The sequence below is a fragment of the Capra hircus genome, chromosome 27 (genome assembly GCF_001704415.2).
Source record: "Capra hircus breed San Clemente chromosome 27, ASM170441v1, whole genome shotgun sequence".
Lineage (NCBI taxonomy): Eukaryota > Metazoa > Chordata > Mammalia > Artiodactyla > Bovidae > Capra > Capra hircus.
Genome location: NC_030834.1, coordinates 29,902,881 through 29,930,702, shown reverse-complemented (window position 1 = coordinate 29,930,702; position 27,822 = coordinate 29,902,881). Strand labels below are relative to the sequence as shown.

The 27,822-nt window shown below is 40.2% G+C and overlaps 1 protein-coding gene across 1 annotated transcript; it reads right to left on the bottom strand.

The window, feature by feature from the left end:
• Positions 1-22,987, bottom strand: LRP2BP (LRP2 binding protein). The gene is made up of 8 exons (XM_005701129.3): positions 22,867-22,987; positions 22,033-22,145; positions 17,524-17,637; positions 5,305-5,447; positions 5,119-5,224; positions 4,011-4,234; positions 2,461-2,635; positions 1-500 (listed from the first exon to the last, which is right to left on the bottom strand). The coding sequence occupies exons 1-8, from the start codon at positions 22,970-22,972 to the stop codon at positions 435-437; spliced, it is 1,047 nt and encodes a 348-aa protein (XP_005701186.1). The 5' UTR covers positions 22,973-22,987; the 3' UTR covers positions 1-434.

The following is a 27,822-nucleotide window of genomic DNA, read 5'->3' as shown; positions in this document are numbered from 1 at the left end:
AAAGATTAAAGAAATTTAAAGAATTAAACTTTGTCATTTTGGGGGTAAGTTTGTAGCACTTATACTATTAAAGCTAAGACTGCATCAAGTATTTCAGGACACTATTTAAGAATGGAAAAAAACACTGGCTTTACAGAATAGTTTTCAATACCTGACACAGTCTGGGCCACTCTCTAGACTAAGAGTTGGATCTCTGAGGACTCTTCCTGCAATTTGATCTTGTTAGCTATGCTTCAAGTTGTATTATACAAATTCAGGAATGAAGGTATCATGCCATCATGATACCATTAAAATACCCAGGTTACCATGCCACCATTAAAATACCCAGGTTAATCTAATGTGCGAGGCAGAAAACATAGCTATTATAAAAATTATAAAAATACATACATTCTAAGCTGTTAGAATCGATGATCTTTGTTGAAATGCATTGTGATCTAAATTCTTTGATGAATAAGTAAAGTGTGAAGTTCATCTGCCAATGCAGGATTCAGACGACAAGCCTTCAAATTCAGAGAAAGTTATTTAGACATATTTTGGACTGTTGAACCTTTTGTTTTTAAGAAGTAGAGTACAGTGATTTAAGGGAATTTTGTAATTGAAATACATTTCTACTCTAATTGCTTAATTAGGGGAATTCAAGATAACCTACGCAAAATAGATCATACTAAAAATAACCATGCTATTATCATTTGGGGGAGAGAGAATTTTCAGTGCCCAAAATAATGAATTTACACATTGATGTGAATTATTAAAGTAATTAAACTAGAAAGCATTACTATTTGACCTCAAACTTGCTATCTCATGTGAATAGCAGCATGGATAATTTTTAAATATATGGTTTTGTTATGCCTAAATCAGTGATAAGGTGCATAATGTCATAGTATGTCAAACTTTGAAAGACAGAAGGCACCTTGCCCAAACCTCACTCCCTGCAGAAACTGTCTCCTTAGTCCCCTCAACAGTGGGTCACTGGGCACCTGCTTGCTGCCCTCCCCTTCCCATAACTGCCTGGGCTGTAAGCCTCTCCCCACTGTGCCTCTCTTCTAGGACAGCCTCACAGTCTGCTGAAGACCACCACTGAAGCCCCTCAAGTCCTTTTTCTCAGAGTAAAATGCTTAGAATTTCCCTTATTGTGCCTCATCTGATGTGATTCCAGACCCTTCACGAGTATACTTTTAAAATGCAGAAAATTTAGAGGAAGTATCTCCCATAAAATCCAGTGACCAAAACTGAGTAATGGGTCTGTCTTATCTCCCAACCTAAGGAAAACAGTTTTACAGTTGTACCTGTTCATTATGCTGTTTTGTTTAGGATGAACATGTACCACATTTCTGGATATTTTTCACCCAGAGTTCTCTTTGCTTATGTCTACTTGGAAAGGATACCTAGTACAGAATCTAAAACTGACTTGGTTTGGAAACTGGTATAATAAAAGAATATTTAGATTTTAAAAAAGACAGCTGTTACTCATACTGATAGAATGGTGTAATGGTAGATATCTCAAAGGTTAGTTGTATTTTTGTACCATATTCTGATATTTGTGTTGATATGGGTTTAATACTGTGGACATTTAATTTCCAACAAAATAATTTAGGGTTCCAAACTTGCTGACATATTTCAACCTCCTGGGGAACTTAAATCTGCCCATGTCCACTCTAGGACATTAAATTGTTCTGAAATAAGGCCTAGGTTTTGGGATTCTTAAGAGATCCCCATGTGATTTTAACATGCAAATAATTTTGAGAACCACTGCTATAACATAATCAGATTTTTAGGCAAGGGACTTAGAAAATTCTTCTTTGCTCTGTTCTCCTGCTCCAGCTGAACAATTTGTGTATTATGCAAATGTTTATGATCTACTTCCAGTTTGGACTTATGGATGTCATGGACCTAAAGTGTGCAATTTTTTGCTTTCTTTTTATTAAAAAATGAACTTGCAGTTACTATTCATAATGACTGCCTTTCTCACTTCCTCTACAGTTTTTAACAGTTGCGTTTAAATGTGAAATCTATTTGGTATAAATAAACTGATCACATGGATTAAAACATGAAAAGGCTTATTTTAACTGGTTGTAGTAGATGTCATGCATAAAGAAACCTTAATGAAATGTACTCTAATGTATACAGAAGGAAAATAGAGATGCACACTTTTTCTGGGTGAACTAAGGCATGCTTGTGCAGGCCTTAAGGTCTTAGTGCTGAGCCTTAGGCTGCAGACAGTGAAATAGAATAATTTGCATCAATAGAAATTTTACCATCTGAGCTTAATTATGTTAAAAAAAGAATGAGAAAATTGTCTGCAAACAAGCTGCATGTCTGACAACTTCTGGGTAGACAGAGGTTATCTGCATAGTAAGTAAGAAAACACTATAAAAAACATTTTATAAATGTTTTATAAAAGTCTCAACTAAAAACCTAGAAGTTCTAATTGAGTCCATTTATGTTTATGATAGGGCTTACTTTAGAATAATAGCGTTTAGCTGTCGCCTCATCCTTTGTGACCCCCAAGCCGAGCTGCAGACAGCGTGCGTGGTAGAAGGAGGCCAGGGCCATGCCTCTGATGATGAATTCCGGGAGACAGTCCGTGACCTGGGCTATCATGGGGATGTCGTGAACCTCATCATAGTCAGCGATCCTGGAACACCCAGTTGTCAGATTTAAAGACACTATCACTTATGGTTTACATTTTTATAAATGCATCCAGAAATTGTCCTTGTGCCCCAAGTGGTTTCCCTAGCATTTCTACAAGTTTTAGAACTGCTGTGTGGGGAAGGGTAAATACAGTCAACTAACACGAGTGGAAGAGGAACTAACCACAGTGGTTACTTTACAGCCCCTCTAGGATTACACTTGTCAGGCTTAATAACCACTAGAAAATATTAAATTTAAAATATTACTACAAAAACTCTTACCACTTTGCAGATTTAAACAATGGAAAGAAAAGCAGTCTTCTATCTCTCTGGGTATTTATACATCAGCCTTGAATTTGGACTTCAGTCACAGAGGACCAGAAAACACATTGAGAAACTTGCACATCTATGTTAGTGGGCAATAAAAAGCCATTCTTTATAACCCAGATACAGAGATGGACAATTATATGGAAGAGTCCATTCCATATCAGCTGTGATACTGTAGGAAACAGGAACATGGACAATAATGGAAAGTTCCAAAGATTTTTAAAGGACTATTTGAAGTCTTAGTTTTACCCAGGTGGGCACTTGGGAGATTTGAGACACTGGAGACCACACTGTCAAGTGGCCTGCTGCCGGAGCCCATGATGCTGGGGAGGTGAGGGCAAAAGGCGTTGCTTCATCCTCCAGTGTAGATGTCCACTTCACACTAGGTGCCTGTGGGCTCTGTGGGAGGGCGTGTGGGGAGGAAGATGTCAGCATGGCCTTACAGCCATTCTAGAGGACACCACGGTCTCTTTCTCCTGGCGTGTTGCACTTGTGCATTGTGGATAAAGACGGGAAAGTACACGGCCTCAAAACAAATTTCCATATCCTTTATGTTAGTGTTGAGTCTTTTAACCATTCTCATTTTGCTGTCCTCATCAAGCTACAGTGTAACTGCAGTTACAGAACCTGGGGCTGAGGGTGTAGGAAGAAAAAAAATTTCTCATGTGCCAAGCTATGTTACATGCTTTATATTCACTATTATTTTGAATCAAGAAGAAAATACTTCTGCAAGATTGCAAAACAACAACTGGTGCCCTCAGAAGTAAGATTTGCTTAAGATCACTTAGCCGGCATATAAAGCAAAGAGCACTGAAATCATGCAGACTGATGGCACAGATGTTTCATCAATCACTATCTGATACGGTAGCCATGGGCTGTGTGTGTCTGTTTAAATTAAAATCCAATGAAAGTTACAAGTTAAGTCCTCAGCTGCACTGGCCACTTTGCAAGTGCCAACAGCCATCATTTCCAATACTGCAGTGAGTTCTATTAAATAGACCAGGCACAGAACATGTAGTAAGTTTTGTAAATACTTTTATCCAGCTTACTCACCTTTTGGAAAATGCAACACACTTTGTAAAGAACTTCATCTTATAGTAATATTCCACAAGATTCCCTTGAGCATAGACGTTGCCACGCTCCGCTGCTTCCCTCAGGCAGTGCAGGGCGGCCTCAGTATCCTGGCGAATACCTTGTCCATAGAAGTACATGAGCCCCAGGGCACCCTGGGACTCTAGGTTTCCATTGCCACAAGCTTCTGAATGCCAATAAAATGCCTAAGAAAAAGCACAATTCCATAGTATTCACCAGGTGGAATTTAATTCATCTCTAGGACACAGCTCCAGCCTCTTGAACACAAATCAGGCTGGCACCAGTTTCACAGGCCTCAGAGAGGGTGCTGAGGGAGGCTCCCCTTTTCTCTCCCCACAGTTCAGGCCAGGTCACTGGCTTGAGCTCAGCTATTCAGGTTTGGGGATTTTCAAGTTTTCCAGAGGAAGCACAGAGAAGGTGGGAAACAGGAGCCAAGTGTCTGAAAGGCTTTGTGAAGCGGCACAGCAAGGAGACCAGCTGATGACGTTAGATGGCGGCCATCTCTCAGGCTCACCTGGAGCTCTGACAGGACCAAAAACAACCAAGGACACAAACCTGCATGTGGCACATCCGCCCTGTGAGTCTGAGTTCACAGGGATTTCCAGGTAGCTGTTCAGCTAACTGCCAAGGATCTGGGGGGGGTGGGGTGGGCCCAGGGAGCGGGTGGTGGTGGTTACGTGCCTCCTACAAGCTTGCCTTGAACGCCTCATTTCCTCCTCCCTGTAAGATTTCTTGGCAACAGCTCCCATCACTGATGATTAAGAGACTGTACTAACTCACCCTCCTCTTAACCTTTTATGATAGAGTATATTGTAGGTGTGTTTTCCACAGCACAGAAAGTGCTCATATCTGTGGTCTCCTTTGGTAGAAGGAGGCAGCATTCATGGTTGAGGAAAGGGCAAGATGAGCTTGGAGATCCTAATATGTAAGTTTCCTTTACATTTTAAAGAATTATGAGCTATACAGGACTACGTACTTATTCCTCACCATCCTCCATTCACAGAAGGAATAGTGAACCAAATATTAATCTACACATGATACTACAGTTTATCAAATGCACCGCTGTTACCTTCTCCAGCTCTCTGGGCTCCTTTGTTGAGTAATACAATCCTAGGATACTCTGAGCCTTCACACTAGCTTTTGGGTTTCCATTGTCTGCAGCAAAAAGCCACAGTCTAGAAGAGAAGGAGAAGGTGAGTTATTCTTTGTTTAGAACATTTGATTGAAACAAAATCTTGTTCTTAGGCCAGATTACCTTTCAGCTTCCTTGTCCGATCGTTTAACACCTTTTCCTTCATAATAAGCTCTTCCAAGGTTGTAAGCTGCTGCAAATTTTAAGTGTCTTGCTTTGGGGCATGGAGAATCAACAATTTTCTTCATATACTCCACTCCTTTTTCCTTCCACAAAGGAAAAGAACAAGACAGAAAGTCTCAGTTTAGTTTTACCCAAATTCCAGTTTAGTTTTACCAAAACTAAGTTTTCTGACAATGCCATGAAGCGTTCCCGCTCTGACATGATGCAGAGTCTCGAGTCTGTACCTAACAGTATGGTTGTCCTGGAGTTTGCAGAACTAGAAGTAAAATAAAAGTCCATCTCCCAAGTCAGCGTTCCTAGGAGCTCTGGGATGTAAGGCATTCCTCCCATATTACAGCTTCCACAATTGCATCATGTCTCAATGAGTGCCTTTGTCTCTTCTCATGGTCCTTATTTTGAATCAGCACAGTTCTTAGAACTTGTCAAAATGTACGAATAACCAGACACTTTCAAATTTTTAACCCTTACAGGATGCATGTGAGCCCTAAACCCTGTCTTCTTTAAGCACACTTTCCCTAGCCGTGCTCAGTGATAAATTTATATCTACTACACTCATCTTCATATATGTCTGTGTAGTTACAAAACACAGACGACATCCTCAGTTCAGTTCAGTCGCTCACTCATGTGACTCTTTGCGACCCCATGAATTGCAGCACGCCAGGCCTCCCTGTCCATCACCAACTCCCGGAGTTCACTCAAACTCACGTCCATCAAGTCGGTGATGCCATCCAGCCATCTCATCCTCTATCATCCCCTTCTCTTCCTGCCCCTAAATCCCTCCCAGCATCAGAGTCTTTTCCAATGAGTCAACTCCTCGCACGAGATGGCCAAAGTACTGGAGTTTCAGCTTTAGCATCATTCCTTCCAAAGAACACCCAGGACTGATCTCCTTCAGAATGGACTGGTTGGATCTCCTTGCAGTCCAAGGGACTCTCAAGAGTCTTCTCCAACACCACATTTCAAAAGCATCGATTCTTTGGCACTCAGCCTTCTTCACAGTACAACTCTCACATCCATACATGACTACTGGAAGAACCATAGCCTTGACTAGATGGACCTTTGTTGGCAAAGTAATGTCTGCTTTTGAATATGCTATCTAGGTTGGTCATAACTTTCCTTCCAAGGAGTGTCTTTTAATTTCATGGCTGCAATCACCATCTGCAGTGATTTTGGAGCCCCCCAAAATAAAGTTTTTGACACTGTTTCCCATCCTAACTGCTAATAAAAGGCTTGCCCTGCCTCCAAAAACCCAGACACTAACTGTTTACCAAACCAGGTTCCTCTTGCCCAATGCCCAGCAAGCCAAAACACTGAGACACCAAGGTTTGCAGCAAGGAGGGTTTACAAGGCAGCCAAGTAGATGGGAGAACAAATCTCAGATTCCTGCATACAAGAGGTTTTGAGTATTTATGGGATGAAGAAAGCAGCCACTGGAGGCCTGGGGCGCATGGGGAAAAGTGACTGGAAAAAGGTGTGGGAGTCTTTGTTCTGTGCAAGTTTACCTAAGCTGTAGGGCTCCGCATGTTCAAAAGGTCACCAAGCAATGGATACTTGGGCATGCCCAGATGAAGGGCCAATGGTTCCATCCCATCTGAACTAGCTCAGCTCGAAGGAGACATACCTGACTCCAGGTTCCTAAAAGGAGCTCGGGCAAGCATCTTGTTTAGGCTACATGCTGCCTGGGGGACATACCAGTCTTCAAAGCACCTGGATTAGTGAAGGCAATCGAAATGGATTTGAACATGGTTTCAGTCGCCGCCTTACCTTTTGACCATTTCTCACTCTTGAGGAAAAGGGGCAAGGACAGCTCTGGCTAATTCCTGCTGAAAAGGCCTAACATGGGCTTGAATCAATCTCTTAAGCACTTATTTGAGAATATGTTCCTGGTTTCAAGTGAACATCTTTTTTAATGTGGATGATTTTTAAAATCTTTATTGAATTTGTCATGACATTGCTTCCGTTTTATGCTTTGGCTTTTGGGCTGGGAGGCATGTGGGGTCTTAGCTCCCCAACCAGGAATCAGATCCACACCCCCAACACTCGGAGGTGGAAATCTCAACTGGATCACCAGGCAAGTCCCTCAAGTTAACATTGTGATCCCAAACAAATATCACTTATGCACCAGCTGTCAGGGTATTCACAGGCCCAACACTAGTAATAAAAATTGTAGATAAATATGTAGCAGGTTGGAATGGGGACAACTATGTACCCTCTGAGGGCACACAGAATACCAGACATGTTAAAACTTAAGACTCTCATCCTTGGGGATTTTAACTGGGACACAGCGAGCCAGGGATCTCTGTCTAATAATACTTTTTACCTATTGGAGTGTCTTGATCATTATCAGTTGATGGAAACACTCAGATAATATGGAAGGGACACAGGCTGGTAAAGTGAAGTGTGGTTTCTGAAATATCCTCACCAAACAGAACCTTGGCAAGGGGAGATGCCAAAGGTTTGGTTTTGTTTTTTTATTCTGAGGACAAGAGGAGAAGACCAAATTTTCACTTAGTCAAGAAAATACAAAGGATAGGAAATTTACTGATTATTCTAATTCAACAGTCACACCTAAGTCACAGTGAAGTTAGGGATGGTCAACAATTAATGACAGACACAACTAAGGGGTCAACATGATCAAATACAGAAGGTTTTGGATGACAGCCAAAAGGTAGAGAAATTACCTACTTTTGCCAAAGACTGAAAAATTCTGATCACTGAACTATCCTTCTGAGCCTGGAAGGTTATAAACAAAGAGAAAGCGGAACAAATAACAATCCGATAACTAATGAGTTATTTAAATTGCTCTCTGAATTTTACTTTCTCAAGCCCACCACCGCAGCAACCCCATTCACCTTTCTTTCCTCTTAAGTTCCTCAATAGAAACTTAAGATCTGTTGGGGGTTCACTGGCCCCCTGGGAGCAGCTGGGGTTGATATTCCTGCTGCAGCGTGGTTTCCCTCTCCTGGCCAGTTCCCCATAAGGTCCCGGTTGTTGAAGATGGAGCTGGGCTTCACAATGTTTATTCTCCACAACTTCAGTCTAGAGGTTCATTATCTCCTCCTTTAAGAACTTCTGAAAGGGGTTTTGCTGTGCATCCAAAGCTGAGGACCCAAATATGCAGAAGCCGGCTACTCCCAGAGATTCCTGCAGCAGTCTCTTGGTGGGGGCTGCAGCTCTGCCTAGAGCTCCCTTTCTGTCAGAGGGCAAGTCTCTGTCCTTATGAGACAAATATCAAAATCCAAATATTTACCAGAGGGCTGAGAACTCTGCTTTTTCTTGGATACCTGATAGCCTTGTTCAACCAAAAAGGCTGAAATCAAAATCATGTTCTGTCAACTTCCCTGGTGGTACAATGGATAGGAACCTGCCTGCCAGCGTAGAGCACACAGGTTGGATCCCTGGTCTCGGAGCAACTAAGCCCATGTGCCAACAACTATTGAGCTTGTGCTCTAGAGCCTGGGAGCTGCAACTACTGAAGGCCGCACGCCTAGAGCCCATGCCCAGCAATGGGAGAAGCCACTGCAATGAGAAGCTCAAGCACTACAACGAAGAGGAGCCCCTGCTCACCGCCAGCAACAAAGACCTAGCATAGCCAAAAAAATAAAGAAATAAAAATCATATTCTGGTCTCAAGTGTCCTTTGTCTTACTGGTAATCTGAATACCATCCTACCTCCCTCATTTAGTTGAGGGTCCCTTAATCTTTTGCCACAATTTCTCCAAATATGATGGCTGAAGTTTTAAATCCTTGAGGTAGTACTGTCTGGCAGTACTGTTGTTTACCTTAGTATCAGATCTTCCCACTTGAAAGCAAACAACTCTTGGGATTTAAAACAAGGACATGCAAGAAAAGTCATCTGTCACCTCTCATACAGTAGACCCACACTTTGCGGACAGATCAGTGACAGTGCATGGCTTAGGGACTGCCCCATGAGCCTCTTTTACAATCTGACTGCTCTTAAATCTTGTACAAGCTGACTTCAGGTGATGCCCTAACTTATATAGGCCTAGCTCTCTGCTCTTGCTGATCTCTTGTCCACCCAGGCCTCTGGACTCTTCTTTGCAATCTCTCCTGGAATAGCTGCAGGCTCTTCTCTTTGGGGTACAGCCTGCAATTTGCAAGCCTGCTCTGGTGGCACTTTAATGCCCGTTTGCCCAGGTGCAAAGGTAACCCTGGTATTTAGTAAATCTCTCAGATGGGGAATGGGACATTCAGGTATATATATAAAGTTATGCTTTTTCCCCATCTGACAGTCTAGCTCCTGGGGAAAAAAAAAAAAAAAGGCATTTTCAAGGCTTGTTTGGACACCTCAGCTCAATCCCCAGTAGCCAATTCCTAACATTTAGATAGTCAGACACACACATACATGGACAAGCAAGACTAAAACAAAACTATGGCCCTGGGCCTGTGACCCAGATACAGAGGCCTGTAACTGTCTGTACTGCCTGCCAAAGTCCCTCCAAGTAGGCCTCTGGTCCATGATCCATTCAGGGTTGCAAAGACAATCCAGGCATAGTTGAGTTTCTTTAACAAAGTTACTCACCCAAAGAAATCTTCCAAAGCCCAAAACCTCCAAAATATGTTACTGAAAATCAGGTCTGACTGCTCACTGCTCAGAAGCCAATACTTGACAGACAAGTCTGGTGGAAAGGAAAGTTTTTTTTTTATTCTGGAGGCCAGCAGTAGGAGAGAACGGTGGTCTCAAGTCTGAAAGCCAACTCCTCACTGACAATCAGTGGGCAAGAACTTTTATAGTTGGAGAGTGGGCCGCATGCAGAACAGCACCGTCAGTTCTGACAGTCATCTTGAAATTGGTCGTGAAGTGGTCTGGTCAGTGTCATCTTGATTGTTTTAAGTACACTTAATCTTCAGTTCCAGGGTTTGTTTGTTCCCATTTCTTTGGGGCCAGTTCTTATGGCTAGTCTGGTCATCATGTATTTAACTTCTTCCACCTGGTGGCAGTTTCAGTGGCTACAAAACAGCTCAAAGGCTGTGGTTTAGAATATTACCTGTAGCCCTTGAGGAGGAACTAAAGGGCCTTGGCTTCGTTTAATGACTGAAGTAGTGTAATTTGGTCTTGTTTTCCTTTGCTTCAACACTTTCATTTCTCTGAATTCATTCTTTGACTGAAGTTTTTCTCCACACAAAAGGCAGGCAAAGGATGCGGGGATGGGGAGCAAGGGCCATAGGGTCTGCTCGTCCCCAGGTCCTCAGCGCCTGCAAGGGGCTAACGAGCCACAGGTGAAAGGTTTATTTTTACTTACCTCTTGGCTGGCTCACCACATATGTTACCAAGCTAGATTTGTCTTGCCAGACACACTGCAAGGCAAACGCTGAGACACCAAGGTCTGCAGCAAAAAGAGGGTTTATTTGCAAGGCAGTCAAACCAGAAGACAGGAAGAACAAACCTCAAACCAGCTTCCCAAGGCAAGTGGCTCCAGGTAGTCACAGGATAATGAATAACACAGCATGGCAGTTGGAGGTGTGGGGAGCGTGGAGGCTATCGGGAAAGGTGCGGTGACTGGTGGATAATTTTCGCTCTGTGCAGGTGTAACTAAGCTACAGGCTTCGGCACATTTAAAAGATCACCAAGCAATGGACACCTGTGGATGCCTAGCTGGAGGGTGGGCCCGATCCAGTCTCAACCAGCTGCTCAAACTAGATGCAGCTGACTCCCAGTTTCTAGACAACCATTTGGGTAATGGTTTATGGTTTATGCTCATGCTGCCTGGAGGGCGTGTTAGCTTTAAAACAACCTTGACAAATGAAGGCAGGTGAAATGGACTTAATCCTCAGTTTCAAAACCTTCAAAAGTCACTCCAAAGAAAACAATTATATTTAACAGGCATGTACAGTTGTGTACACTTCATTCTAACTTTTACCCCTCACTGCTCTCTCAAAATGCTGTTCTTGGCTAAACACCACAGTAAAAGGTGAGAAAATAAAGTGTTTTACTGAGTCCCAGATCACATGGATCTATTTCTGTGAGTGTGTGAAGTAGATGTCTACTATCCCCCCCTAGCTTGTTAGTAAAAGAGAACTTTGGGTACAACTACAGTGGAGTGACAGGTTTGTGCAAATCCTCCCACAGATGGCAGTGATTGAACTGGGACCAACATAGAGAACCACTTATTAAAGGCACTAGGAAGTTTACCAAAGCAAACATTAACTGGAAAAGGAATAACTCTTGAAAACTGCAACTGAAAGGGATCCTTGAAATTCAGTAAACCCCAGAGAGGATATACAAAAACCCTCTCCAAGGCACACATCATAGTCAAACTGCTGAAAGCTACAGACACCTTGCAAGCAGCCAGAGAAAAAGGCCACAGTACATACAGGAAACATAATACAGAGCTTCCCTGGTGGTTCAGATGGTAAGGTATCTGCCTGCAATGCAGGAGACAGGGGTTTGATCCCTGGGTTGGGAAGATCCCCTAGAGAAGGGAATGGCAACCCACTCCAGTATTCTTGCCTGGAGAACTCCATGGACAGAGGAGCCTGATGGGCTATAGTATATGGAGTCACAAACAATCGGACATGACTGAGCGACTAACACACAATACTAACACACAAACAGACTGACTTCTCATGAGAAGCCAGGAGATTTTAGAATGGCATTTTTAAAGTGGAGTAAGAAAGACCTCAACACCAAAACAATTCATTAGAAATGAAGGTAGATTGAAGACATTTTCAGGTACTCACAATTGGAGATAACTCATCACCTGCACATTATACAAAAGATGCTCTTTAAAGGAAGTTTTTCAGGTGGAAAAGAAATGGAATACAGTGCCAAACAGGAACCCACCTTGATAGGAAGGACTGAAGAGCCCCAGAAATGGTAAATATGTACAAATATAAAAGATAAACAGGCACATCTATACATCAGTTCAGTTCAGTTCAGTCACTCAGTCGTGTCCGACTCTTTACGACCCCATGAATCACAGCACACCAGGCCTCCCTGTCCATCACCAACTCCCGGAGTTCACTCAGATTCACGTCCATCGAGTCAGTGATGCCATCCAGCCATCTCATCCTAGGTCGTCCCCTTCTCCTCCTGCCCCCAATCCCTCCCAGCATCAGAGTCTTTTCCAATGAGTCAACTCTTCGCATGAGGTGGCCAAAGTACTGGAGTTTCAGCTTTAGCATCATTCCTTCCAAAGAAATCCCAAGCCTGATCTCCTTCAGAATGGACTGGTTGGATCTCCTTGCAGTCCAAGAGACTCTCAAGAGTCTTCTCCAACACCACAGTTCAAAAGCATCAATTCTTTGGCGCTCAGCCTTCTTCACAGTCCAACTCTCACATCCATACATGACCACTGGAAAAACCATAGCCTTGACTAGACGGACCTTAGTCGGCAATGTCTCTGCTTTTGAATATGCTATCTAGGTTGGTCATGACTTTTCTTCCAAGGAGTAAGCGTCTTTTAATTTCATGACTGCAATCACCATCTGCAGTGATTTTGGAGCCCAAAGAAATAAAGTCTGACACTGTTTCCACTGTTTCTCCATCTGTTTCCCATGAAGTGATGGGACCGGATGCCATGATCTTAATTTTTTGAATATTGAGCTTTAAGCCAACTTTTTCACTCCCCTCTTTCACTTTCATCAAGAGGCTTTTCAGTTCCTCTTCACTTTCTGCCATCATGGTGGTGTCATCTGCATATCTGAGGTTATTGATATTTCTCCCAGGAATCTTGATTCCACCTTGTGTTTCTTCCAGTCCAGCACTTCTTATGATGTACTCTGCATATAAGTTAAATAAGCAGGGTGACAATATACAGCCTTGACGTACTCCTTTTCCTATTTGGAACCAGTCTGTTGTTCCATGTCCAGTTCTAACTGTTGCTTCCTGACCTGCATACAGATTTCTCAAGAGGCAGGTCAGGTGGTTAGGTATTCCCATCTCTCTCCGATTTTTCTACAGTTTATTGTGATCCACACAGTCAAAGGCTTTGGCATAGTCAATAAAGCAGAAATAGATGTTTTTCTGGAACTCTCTTGCTTTTTCCATGATCCAGCAGATGTTGGCAATTTGATCTCTGGTTCCTCTGCGTTTTCTAAAACCAGCTTGAACATCACGAAGTTCACGGTTCACGTATTGCTGAAGCCTGGCTTGGAGAATTTTGAGCATTACTTTACCAGCACGTGAGATGAGTGCAATTGTGCAGTAGTTTGAGCATTCTTTGGCATTGCCTTTCTTTGGGATTGGAATGAAAACTGACGTTTTCCAGTCCTGTGGCCACTGCTGAGTTTTCCAAATTTGCTGGCATGTTGAGTGCAGCACTTTCACAGCATCATCTTTCAGGATTTGAAATAGCTCAACTGGAATGCCATCACCTCTACTAGCTTTGTTCATAGTGATGCTTTCTAAGGCCCACTTGACTTCACATTCCAGGATGTCTGGCTCTAGATGAGTGATCACACCATCGTGATTATCTGGGTCACTTGTGTGTATTTATTTTTTCCTCTCAATTTCTTTCCAAAGATATATGATTAAAGTAAACATAACTATTTTGTATTTGGGGATTTATAATGTAAATTTCAAGACATTTCAGGTCTACCACACAAAGCACATTTGCTTCAACCAGACTCTGGGCCAAATTAGTCTCAAGAACAACTCAGTAAATTTATAAAGTGATAAAAATTAAAAGAATTTGCTCTTTGTTCCTTTACCTTGGGGTTAACTGAAGAGACCTACAGAAGCCATCTTCCTTTTTGCTCCTCTGGTCTCCATATGTAATCACATTGAAGTCATTCTACTTTGTGGAGTTGCCATATCCCAACCCACTGAATCTACCCATTTTCCTTATCTTTCCACACCTTCATGTTCTTCCCACATTACCAGCTTATTCATTATCTGTCACTGTACTCATTCCTTTGTCCCTCTTTCCCTCCATGACACTCACTCATGAGGCACATACCCTATTTCTCCCTACTCTGCTGTACTTAAACCATTGAACATGGCTGGAAAAAAAATAACCATGCTAACAGGTCCTTCTTAAGATTTATGACTATAAATTTTAGAGCAAGCTCTCAGCCCTCACAAGTAATACTATCAATTTGTTTCAACAATAGTCTCTCCCACTTATCTTAAAGAGAGGATACTATTTCAAACCTTCTTTCTCTTCAAACTTCTGCTCTCCCTGCTCCCACTCCTCAGCCTCAGCTCATGGCTTTGATTTTTTAAATATTTTTTTTTATAAAAAGTATGGAACAGTTCATGAGTTTGTGTGTCATCTTTGCACAGGCTCTGCATACATGCTGCTAAAGCAAACACATGGCCTCACTTTTATTTCACTGAGAAAACAGAAAGAATGGAAAGTAACACCAAATCTATGAATTTGATTCATAGATTCAAATCTGATTCATCATTTAGGGAAAGGCAGGCAGCAGGCTATGTGGATCTCAGAATTAGTTTCTGCTATGAAGACAGTGATCAGAAAGTTTTTAAAAGTGTCAGCCATGGGACTGGATGAGCCTACTCAAGGAGAGCATGAAAGGAGAAGGAGTCAGGAAGGGCTGAGGCCAAGGTTCTGACATATTTCAACATTAGATGGGAGAGAAGCAGCTAGCACAAGGGTCTGAGGAGCGGCTGTGAAGAGGCAAACAGAAAAAACTGTATTTCAGATATACAAACAATGGTAGAATGATGTGTGCGAAGTATGAGGGAGAATCAGATGAACTAAAGATATCTCAGATGCTAAGGGGGGAGGGTGTTGCAAGGAGGGTGTGGTCAGCTGTATTAAATTTGGGAATGCAGGCAATGTAGTAATGGATAATGTAGGTTACTAAACTTTCAAAAATTAAACTATACATAGGTTACAATGAGTATCTTACAATTAATGCAAATATTTATTTTTACCATTCATTTCATCATAGGGTACAATGATTATAAATATGGAAAAAAAAAGAATTTCAGGAATTAGAGTATGGTCCTCATTATTAGCTTTATACAAGATAAAGTCAGGGAGGAAAATGCTTCTTGGACACTTACTCCATGTGCCTTGTGTTAGTTATTTTTATGTGTTGTCATCCAATCTCATTAACAACTATGTGAGTTAGGTTAATGAGTTTTAATTTTTATGCTGCCTCCAATGGATTAACCTGGTAATGTATCCTTAAAGCTTTGTACTGATAAAAGTTCTGAGACCATGTCTGGACTTAGTTACTCTTTGTAGCTGATTGGGTTGTACTCAGTCATCAAGGCTGACCATGACCAAAGCCTAGGGGAAAATGACAGATGTATCTCTGAGGTTATTTATCTTCATTTTACAAATAAGGACACTAAAGCTAGAAAAGTTGGCTTCAAGCTCAACATTCAGAAAATTAAGATCATGGCATCTGGTCCCATCACTTCATGGGAAATAGATGGGGAAACAGTGGAAACAGTGTCAGACTTTATTTTGGGGGGCTCTAAAATCACTGCAGATGGTGACTGCAGCCATGAAATTAAAAGATGCTTACTCCTTGGAAGAAAAGTTATGACCAACCTAGATAGCATATTCAAAAGCAGAGACATTACTTTGTTGACTAAGGTCCATCTAGTCAAGGCTATGGTGTTTCCAGTGGTCATGTATGGATGTGAGAGTTGGACTGTAAAGAAGGCTGAGCACCGAAGAATTGATGCTTCTGAACTGTAGTGTTGGAAAAGACTCTTGAGAGTCCCTTGGACTGCAAGGAGATCCAACCAGTCCATTCTGAAGGAGATCAGCCCTGGGATTTCTTTGGAAGGAATGATGCTAAAGCTGAAACTCCAGTACTTTGGCCACCTCATGCGAAGAGTTGACTCATTGGAAAAGACTCTGATGCTGGGAGGGATTGGGGGCAGGAGAAGAAGGGGACGACCGAGGATGAGATGGCTGGATGGCATCACTGACTCGATGGACGTGAATCTAAGTGAACTCTGGGAGTTGGTGATGGACAGGGAGGCCTGGTGTGCTGTGATTCATGGGGTCGCAAAGACTCTGACACAACTGAGTGACTGAACTGAACTGAAAGCTAGAAATAAGTTTCCCAAGATTGTACTGCTAATAGGTGGCGAAACCAAGATTTGAAACCAGTCATAAAGACAAAATTTGAAAGCCTGATGTACTTTCACATTTTAGAATTTGTAATAGACCTGTATAGACAGGACACCTTTGCAAGTGAATACAGGGAAATTAAATTCTAAGTATCTTTGAAAATTTTTAAAATAAATTTCATAGGAAATTTCTTTGTAAGATGAGGCAAAAAAAGGGGAAAGAATTTAAAAATGAAAACCATAAAGCATACAGAAAATTGTATTACTGATCTCCAAATCTCATAATTTAACTTATTCTTTCATCTTTGAGCATGACAAAAATATGAGGCCTAAAAATACTATTGATATACAATAGATTATTAGACAAGTATTTAAATGAAAATGTAGACTATTATCTATTGACAATGAAGGACATTCAAAACACAGGTGGAAAAAAAAGATTACAATACAGTATGTATACTTGGTCTTATATTTAAAAATGTAGGTGTGTATACACATAATTTTTTTCTGCATAGGGTAATACATGAAAGAATATACTCTAAAATAATAACTATAATAACTTCATATTTGATAGGAAAATTTGGAGTGATCTTAATTTTGCTTATTTTTTAACTTCTCTCCATGTTCATGTAGCTTTAAAGTAACCTTTAAGAAGAAAGGAAAACATTTTAAAACATAAATGTTATTGATGGCTAATGGTAGCAAGGAGGGGGCAAAAAGAAATTTTGTTTTCATGTAAATGCTGAAAGAACAGATAATTATTTAAATATGAGTACTGCTGCTGCTGCTGCTAAGTCGCTTCAGTTGTGTCTGACTCTGTGTGACCCCATAGACGGCAGCCCATCAGGCTTCCCCGTCCCTGGGATTCTCTAGGCAAGAACACTGGAGTGGGTTGCCATTTCCTTCTCTAATGCATGAAAGTGAAAAGTGAAAGTGAAGTCGCTCAGTCATGTCCGACTCTTAGCGACCCCATGGACTGTAGCCTACCAGGCTCCTGCATCAAGAGTATTGGAATGGGGTGCCATTGCCTTCTCCGAAATATGAGTACAGATATGTATTATTAAAATATAAATAATTTTAAATATTACAAATAATCCAGAAACCATGAAATCTTAAACACTGAACAAAACAATCACTTACAGAGTCTGTGGCTGTCCCCAGGCCATCATAATACATCACTCCTAGCTGGTAAGTTGCCTGATGATCCTTTTCCTTGATTTCTTCAAACTGTTCTAATGCTTCTTCATACCATCCCTGTAAGCTCCCAGGAAATATCGAATTATTTTCTTTATTATCTTAAAGTAATCACAGATACTTAGTTCCCACCTAAATCTAGCTAGCAGCACCAAATAAAACAAAAAAAGACAGAAAGAAAATTATAGAATTTACAAGTGAGCCATTGACAACAACCAACACACTATAAAAATCAGTAAAATAAACCTAAGCATGGGAACTGAGGGAAGTAATGAGGAGGAACCTAGGAGGGGCTTTCTTTGACTTTCACTGTTATTCTTGGCTATTACTGAACTACCCTCTAATGATAGCCTAGCTCGGTACTCATCCCAGCCTGCCATATCACTCATCACTCCCAGAATCTGAGAAACTTCAGAGTTGGGGCCAAAGTACCTGAGAAAAGATAAGCATCAGGACATCTATTATTATTAAATATCCACTCTACTATGGCTTTTCCAGTTTTGCCATTTTCTAGCTAAAGAAGACACAGAAAAGCAAATGTGTGATTCTCAAAAATTATTCTTCCTCCCATATGTCCTATAGAAATCTCCATGTCACAAGTCATTCATTTAAGTCTCCTTAGCATCATAGGATATAATAAGAAATATGCTAACGTGTAAGGAACAAACATGGAGCTTGTATCTTAATCCTCCATGGAAAATGCCTTAAAGAATAAATCATTTGAAACAATGGAAAAAGAGTCTCTGAGTTGAAAGGTCAATATTAGGATGAGAAGGCCTGACAAAAACTTTTGGAAAACACAGAAACTACTGAATTTCTCTTTTCCTAAACTGTAATTAATCAACAAATTGATAAAATTAATAAAAATTGCACCAAAATGCTAACAATAAGTAAATGACTTGTAAAGTCATTCTCTTTTCTGGCTAATGTTTGGCCAAGATACGAAGGCTGGAAAACTCAGAATACTCTATACAGAGAAAGAGAAGAGAGGCCCTTACAGTTTTTGTGATTTTAAATGTCATATACATGCTGGAAAAATCTCAGATATATATTTACTTTCTGACTTTTCTTTTGAGATCTAGAGTATTACATGTAGTTTCTACTTTGAAACCTTATAGTTGGATGACGATGGGGAATCTTAAACATAAAATGTCCAAAAACTGAACTCTTGATGGTTTCCTCAAAACTCACCCACTTCTCCATTTTTCAGTCCATGCCACCATTCCTCGTATCTCCAAAATAAATCCAGGACCCAGTTCCACTGCCACCACTCTGGTCAAGACCACCATCTTCTCTTGCCCCAACTAGTATAATTTCTCTCTAAAACTGGTCTTGGTTCTATGCTTCCCTTCCAGTCCATTCATCACAGTCTCAAAACACTTTCAACAGCTTCTCACTACTTTTGAAACAAAGTTTGTCTAGAGCCCTTCAGTTCAGTCGCTCAGTCGTGTCCAACTTTTTGCAACCCCATGGACTGCAGCATGCCAGGCTTCCCTGTCTATCACCCACTCCTGGAGCTTGCTCAAATGCATGTCCATTGAGTCAGTGATGCCATCCAACCATCTCGTCCTCTACCGTCCCCTTCTCCTCCCGCCTTCAATCTTTCCTAGCATCAGGGTGTTTTCCAGTGAGTTAGTTTTTCACATCAGGTGGCCAAAGTATTGGAGTTTCAGCTTCAGCATCAATCCTTCTAATGAATATTCAGGACTGATTTCCTTTACGATGGACTGGTTGGATCTCCTTGCAGTCCAAGGGACTCTCAAGAGTCTTCTCCAACACCACAGCTCAAAAGCATCAATTCTTTGCGCTCAGCTTTCTTTATAGTCCAACTCTCACATCCATACGTGACTACTGGAAAAACCATATCTATAACAAGATGGAGCTTGTTGGCAAAGTATTGGAGTTTCAGCTTCAGCATCAATCGTTCTAGTGAATATTCAGGACTGATTTCCTTTAGCATGGACTGGTTGGATCTCCTTACAGTCCAAGGGACTCTCAAGAGTCTTCTCCAACACCAGAGTTCAAAAGCATCAATTCTTCCACATTCAGCAGTCTATGGGATTGCACAGAGTTGGACACGACTGAAGTGACTTAGCAGCAGCAGCTTTCTTTATAGTCCAACTCTCACATCCATACATGACCACTGGAAAAACAATAGCCTTGACTAGATGGACCTTTGTGGGCAAAGTAATGTCTCTGCTTTTTAATATGCTCTCTAGGTTGGTCATAAGTTTTCTTCCAAGGAGCAAGCATCTTTTAATTTTATGGCTGCAGTCACCATCTGCAGTCATTTTGGAGCCCCAGAAAATAAAGTCTGTTACTGTTTCCATTGTTTCCCATCTATTGGCCATGAAGTGATGGGACCGGATGCCATGATCTTAATTTTCTGAATGTTGACCTTTAAGCCAACTTTTTCACTCCCCTCTTTCACTTTCATCAAGAGGCTCTTTAGCTCTTCTTTGCTTTCTGCCATAAGGGTAGTGTCATCTACATATCTGAGTTATTGATATTTCTCCCGGCAATCTTGATTCCAGCTTGTGCTTCATCCAGCCCAGCATTTCTCATGATGTACTCTGCATATAAGTTAAATAAACAGGGTGACAATATACAGCCTTAATGTACTCCTTTTCCTATTTGGAACCAGTCTGTTGTTCCATGTACAGTTCTAACTATTGCTTTTTGACCTGCAGACAGATTTCTCAAGAGGCAGGTCAGGCGGTCTGTTTTTCCCATCTCTTTCAGAATTTTCCACAGTTTGTTGTGATCCACACAGTCAAAGGCTTTGGCATAGTCAATAAAGCCATAGTAGACGTTTTTCTGGAACTCTCTTGCTTTTTCCATGATCCAGCGGATGTTGGCAATTTGATCTCTGGTTCCTCTGCCTTTTCTAAAACCAGCTTGATCATCTGGAAGTTCACGGTTCATGTACTATTGAAGCCTGGCTTGGAGAATTTTGAGCATTACTTTGCTAATGTGTGAGATGAGTACAATTGTGCAGTAGTTTGAGCATTCTTTGGCATTGCCTTTCTTTGGGATTGGAATGAAAACTCACCTTTCCAGTCCTGTGGCCACTGCTGAGTTTTCCAAATTTGCTGGCATATTGAGTGCAGCACTTTCACAGCATCATCTTTTAGGATTTGAAATGGCTCAACTGGAATTCCATCACCTCCACTACCTTTGTTCGTAGTGATGCTTCCGAAGGCCCACTTGACTTTGTATTCTGTTCACATTGTAGAGTTCACCAAAGTCTTCATCTCAGAAATGTTGCATTTGTTTCCTCTTCTACCTGGGATGTACTTTCCTGTGGCTGTTTGCATTGCCTGTTTCCTTAAGTTTCAGTTTCAACAACAGGTCTTTCTTCCCTACCCCTAAGTTATTCTCTATCAGAGTAGCCAGTTAATTGCTTTCATAGTATTTTTAATTTATTTGTAATCATATATTAACTTGTTATCCTCCTCTTGACTATAAGCTCCATAAAATGGGGACCATTCTAATTCCCTCACCACTGTATAGTTAGTACCTAGCATAATAGTAGCAAATACTTATAAAGCACTTATCAAGTGGCAGGCCTTATTAGTCAGTATTTTTACAATTAATATATCCTCATAATAGCTCTATGGCACACATATTATTACCCTTCCTTTAGAGATGAGGAAACTGAGGCACTAAGAGGTTAAGCCTTTGTGTCCAAGGGTATAGTTAACAAGCAATAGAACCGCAATTGAACCCATGCTCAAAGCTGAAAAATCATTCTCTTAAACATTATGCTACGTGATCCTCAGAGTGACAGGTACATGATGAGTCCTCAACAAATATTTGTTGTCAGAATGAAGGAAGGAGCCATAAAAAGATTAGTAAGTGGGATATAGGTGAAGGGTGCCCAAGCATTCAAGAGATAGTGAAGGGCTGGGGACAGCTGCTCCCTTTTTGCATCTTCCCTTGGGGTTCAATGAACAATTGAAGCTATCTTGCTGAAGCTGGAGTGTTATCTTGCACAGGTGTACCTAGACCTACTTTGTAAATCTCACCATAATGTGGATAAAGAGGGAAATTCTCTCCTTAATCCATAGAGAAACTTACTTAAAGCTACCTTTAAGTACTATTAACTGATAAGAATCAGGATTTTTAATTGTTAATAATAAGAAAATATTTTACAAATGACACTGAATATTTTAGCAAAATATAAAAATTAGACTTTTTATTTATTATGTGCAAATGGATTTCATAACAAAATGACTCCCATAAATGACATTTATTAGAATGACTTATGGAGAAAGGTTGAATAGCTCTGTAAGCTGGGACCAACATATCATGCTCAAAGCCACAAACACAATCTAGGGAATTTGACAGAACTTCCCTAGCTTAACAATGGTAAGGAACTCTATAGGAAACTTTGCTATGAAGATCTAACAATGGCTTTATATGAAATGAAAACAAATCCACAATAACTGGTACCTCTTCAAAATACAGTTGACCTCGTAGAAAATATGCCATAGTATCCCCTCTTCTTATCCTTTCCTTCAAGAGCTGCAAGGCCTTATCCACCAAATTAGCATGGCTGTAATGATCTGGTTTTTAAAAAAGTAAAGAATTCCATTTTTACCCATACAATGTGAATTTTTTCTCTTAAAGTAATAAAGTATATAGAATTCATCTGACACTGTTTATACTGGTTTCCTTCCTAGTTCTCATTCCTAAAACTGACCTCCTTAGTTCAAGGAAAAAGCACCACCTTAGAAAAAAGAAAGTGCTATCACAATACCAGACATTGTACCTTATATAATTAAGAAGTGTATGGTGGGCTGTCAAACTAACCCTCTTTCCTACTAGGCAAGAGCTCTAGCAATGTACTCTGTGTGGAATTCTTTAGACAAAGCTGGCCTCTGTGTGAAATTCTTAATTTCAGTCTTAATTAGAGCTACTCTAACTAAATGAGCTAACCATCCCCAATTTTTTTTAGGTCTATAGAAAAAGAAATGGTAGCTTTAAATGCCTATTTCAAATAAAGTATGGTACCGTCCTCTCTAACAGAAGTGACATCTGGCTTCTTTTTTCAAGAAGGGTGTTCTAAAGTCCTGAGAGTAAAACCAGGAGCAGGATCTCATGATGAAACTTCTTCATTGATGATCTGCTACCAGATAAGCTGGGTAGCAATTCCACAAATTCATACAGAAAAGCTAGTAAGGACTGTAAACCACTTCCTTGCCAGGAATAAGACTCATATTTCCTGTCTCTTTTGCTCTGGTGTACGTAATTAACTTTAAGTGAAAATACTATCAGGACTTGTACCAGTCTTTTCCTTTCTCCACTGGAAGATTTTTGCATTCTTAGCAGCGAAGTGGGATAGGGAAGTATAAGAGGGGTTCTTGGGCAACTTTTCACTGGTCAACTTCATCCTGTCTCCACAGTGGGTATTCTGTAAAAGAGAATAAAATAATAATATGGTAGAAATATCTTCCTCCAGGAAAATGCACCAAGAGATTCCATTTCCACTTGACAGAAAGAGCATCCTCCCCGCATCACTGAGGGATAGGGCACCAAACTAATAGCTCTGGTATATGAGCATTCCTTCTTAGGAAACTAGGACCTTTCACAGCTACGAGAAGCACAGCCCTTGTCCATGTCTGTTCCCACCGCATGGAGTCAATGATCAGAGCTATCTGCAAGTCCTCTCTGGCTGTGAAATCACATGCTCTAGCAAATCCTGTCACCCACCACAGCTGCTGCCACTAGTAGGAATTGGTGACACTGCTCATAGGTACAGTTCTTGTGCACCAGTATCTTCCCATTAACGGAAGCTCATCAAACTAATCCATTTTAAATAAAAGCACCTGTCTATTTTACCTGGGAATACACTTTATTTCAACTGTGTTGTTCAGTTTTATCTTTCCATCTGTATTGGGTTTCCATGTTATAAGGTGGATCACAGTTGAACGGAAAATCAGAGCCTTCATATAAAATGTAGAGGCCACCTCATGTGGGATGAAGGAGTCCAGGTTGGTCTAGGCTGAGGATAGTGAGACCGCAAACTCAGTTGTTGCTACGCTTTTTTGTTTACTCCATGGAATTCCACTGTTACAGCATGCTCTCACCAATCAGGAACAAGCTTCCGGTAAAGCTTCCTGATTGGTGGTGAACTCAATAGATCTTTAGCATGACTGGAAAGCCACAATCATACAATTTTATGATACTATTTTGGACAATAAATTGCTTTATGAGAAGGGAATGGCAACCCACTCCACTATGCTTGCCTGGAGAATTCCATGAAGAGAAGAGCCTGGTGAGCTACAGTCTACAGGGTCGCAAAGAGTCAGACATGACTGAATGACTAACACACACAATGAGAATGAAGTGCAGAAAGGGAGATAAATCAGTATACCAGAGGAAAAAATCACCAAAGTATCTGTGATTTTAATTTTTTTTAAGAGTTAATTTTCTCATCTGTAGTTTGGATTATAAATAGTTTGAACTAGAGGATTTCAAAATATCTGTTCCTAGATTTGTAAACTGCTTGGATTATATGATTCCAAAAACCTATGGTTGTACTAGTAAATATAGAAGTTTCCAAAGAACTTTAGGGTGAAGCAGTTACAAGGTACAAGTCCTGATAATATTTTCACTAAATGTTAATTAGGTGAAGTGTTTAGAAGAACTAAGACAATCCAAATACGAGTATGTTCACAGCATGTTTCTGTTATCTCTGAATTGCCAATATCTCGACTCTTGTGCTTTGGGGCCATCAGTAAGTAAATAAGGCTTATTAGAATACAAGTAAATTTGATAACCCAGGTGGCTACTAGGTGACTAACCTGGACAAAAGGGGTGATTCACCTCCCAGGAGGGATGGAGTGCAATTTCATCACACTACTCAGAGCAGCATGCAATTTAAAATTTATGAATTGCTTATTTCTGTAATTTTCCATTTACTATTTCCGGATGATGATGGGCCTGAAACCACAGGAATTGAAAATGCAGGTAACAGGGGACTACTGTTATTTCGTCTTTCTGTTCCAGGATCCCATAGTCATCATGTCTCCTTAGCCTCCTCTGGTCTATGACAGATTCTCAGGTTTTCCTTGTTTTAACAACTTTGACAGTTTTGTACTGGCCAGATATCCTGTAGAATGTTTCCCAATCAGGGTTTACCTGATATTTTACTCATGGTTAGACTTGGGTTATGGACTTTTGGGAAGATGCAGAGGTGAAGTATCTTTTCGGCAGACCATATCAAGGGTGCATGACTTATCACTGATGATAAACAAACACCTGGCCAGGGCAGTGTTTCACAGGTTCCCCCACTGTGAAGTCACTTCCCCTCACTTCCCATACTCTACTTTTTGGAAGCAAGTCATTATGCAGAGCCCACACTCAGAGGAGGATGGGGTGAGGTAGGGATTAACCTCTACTTTCTGGAGTGAGGAATGTCTAAATGATGTGTTTGGAATGCTTTTGTAAAGAAGAGCTGTCTTTTTCCTTACTTCTTTCCTTACTATCTATCCATCTTTATCAGTTATCTATTGAGTTGGCCAAAAAATCCATTTGGGTTTTTCCATAAGATGTTACAGAAAAACCTGAACGAACTTTCTCACCAACCCAGTATCTATTCTTTGTGCCATAATATCCTGGAGCAGTAGTTGTTTAGAATAACTATATAATTTATCATCTTTTCCCAGAAGTTTGAGTAAGCAAGGCTGGAAGGATTTATACAGTATAAACTAGGCACAAGAAGAATTTTTTTGTGGGAAATCCTTTTGCTTTTACATGTGCTAGTCATTCAGTGGTGTCCAACTCTTTGCAACCCCATGGACTCTTAACTCTCCAGGCTCCTCTGTCCATGTGATTTTCCAGGCAAGAACAGTGGAGTGTGCTCCCAGTTCCTTCTCCATTTATAATCATACTAGGATCATATATGGATTTCCTGACTGCCTATGCCAATGAAGGTCATAATTATATTGATTAGTTCAAGTTATTTTCAATCTGTGGATTAAAAAAAAACTTAAAAATAAAAAAAACAGTTATTGAAATTCCATCTCTGACTATCATCTTCTGTCTTTGAAAAGTTTTCCTATTTGCAGTGATATATTATCTTCAGTGTATGAGCTATAGAAATATATCTGCCACACATGTTTATTAATAATTAATATCTAGTTACTTTTAAGGCTCACTGGAATCTGGTCAACATTAATATAAATAACAGGGCACCTAGCTGGCAATAAATAATTGAAACATCATGTTCAGAAATGTCTGAGGAATATTACTTGAATATGTTTGGGGGTTATACAATTCTCAAGAGATCTAAATAATACATGTGAAACCAAGTAAACTATTGAGATTTTTAGTTTTACTTTATATTTCTTCATTTGCTTTAGAGCTAAAGTTCTCTATAGCATTATTGCTAAATGTATACAATGTAATTAAATATTACATAATGGTGATAAATGGGGATTAGAAGCTATTCCCAATTACTCCTCCTTTCAATGCTATGCATTTAGGGAATGTTTTCTAGTCATCTTTTTGGCCAATAAAGGCAAACAGGAAATAGATGAAATTAGCCTAATCTAATTAATTAGCCTGTCCACCAAATACTTTAATAATTTTCACCAACTGGCACGTATTCATTCATTCATTAAAAAGGAACTCCTTGAATAGAAGGCATTGGACTAAGCACTGTGGGAGATTCAGTTCTAGAAACAAGGCTACATTAAGTCATCATTAAGAGTGTTTTTCAATGGATTGTAGTAATCTTCTCTGAGGACTTCATTTTGCTTTAAAGCAGTCAATCTTAGTAGCTTTGAACTACCAAAGATGACCACAATTCTTTAAAATATAGGTATAAGAATGTGGGCTCTGCAGTCAAATTGCCTGAGTTCCAGCTCCACTCCTTAATAGTGATATGATCTTAGATAAGTTATAGAAATCTCCCTAAGTATCAGTTTCCTTTCCTATCTGTATTAACCATGGGGCATAATAAGTGCCCAATTAATGTCAATGTACCTCAACACAATAACATATTGGAATAGACATTAGTGGTCACTTAATATAACTTCCCATTTGTATATCTTTATTTCACATCACTGCTATATGTGTAACATATATTGCAACCAGGCTGAATTACACACAGTTCTCAACACTGGAAGATATTTAACACTTCTTATAAATTCTCTTCCTCTTCTGGATGACCTAGCAAACTCTTACCCTTCAAGTCTTAGTCCACACATCTTTCGCTCATTTGGTCACTTAGTCATCATTCAACCTTTTTTTTTTTTTTAAACTCACTCTAAATGACATCCTTCTGGAAACACAACTACCAGCAAACTACACATAAGTAGAATTGGCGATGCTTAGAAGAGTGACTACTCCATATGCTTCTTAGACCATCTACCACTTTAGAAAATTGATCCCACCTGCTATATGTTCTGTAAAATCTCCAGTCCCTTGCCAGTAAGATACTGTCCCCTAGTCACACACACACACACACACACACACACACACACACACACACACACACACACACACAAAGGTATAAATGAACTTAATTGACAAAACAGAAGTAGAGTAACAGATTTAGAAAACAGACTTATGGTTACCAAGGGATAAGTGAGGAAGGGATAAATTGGGAGATGGGGCTTATAGTATACACACACTACTCTATATAAAATAGATAATAAAGAACCTACTACATAGAACAGGGAACTCTACTCAATACTCTTTAATAGCCCATGTGGACAAAGAAACAAAGAGTGGATATCTGTATATGTATAACTGATTTACTTTGCTGTATACCTGAGACTAACACAATATTGTGAATCAACTATACTCTAATAAAAATTTAAAAATAAAGAAAAAACAACAAAAAAGAAAAACAAAAGAAAAAAAGATATTGTTCTCCAAATGTATTTATTCTGTATACTTCCACCAGCTCTATTCAGTTTTCAGAAAGCTTTTAGGCCCATTTCTAAGAGTAAATCAGATACTTAGCTGAGACATAGCTGAGACATAAAGAGTTGTCTGGAAACATTATGAGCGATGGACAAGTATGCAGTGATTAAAGGGACAAAAGCTTTAAAAACTACTCACAAAATTCCCTTTCCTTGTGAAATTTAAATATGTCACAGGAAGTTAACAATAAGTACCAGATTTAATGCATGCTGAACAGAATCTTGTTTTCAAGAAAAAGGATGTAATGTGGAGGTGCATGTATCACACAAATACTCCATTTTATATGTTAACTGCAAAACGTATGTT

Coding starts and splice junctions, on each gene's coding strand:
- LRP2BP (XM_005701129.3), bottom strand. CDS start 22,972: ATGAAGTTGACCAGTGAAAAGTTGCCCAAGAACCCCTCTTATACTTCC. Junction 22,146..22,866: donor GTGGAGAAAGGAAAAGACTG/GTACAAGTCCTG, acceptor TTTAAAAACCAG/ATCATTACAGCCATGCTAAT. Junction 17,638..22,032: donor GTCAACTGTATTTTGAAGAG/GTACCAGTTATT, acceptor GGGAGCTTACAG/GGATGGTATGAAGAAGCATT.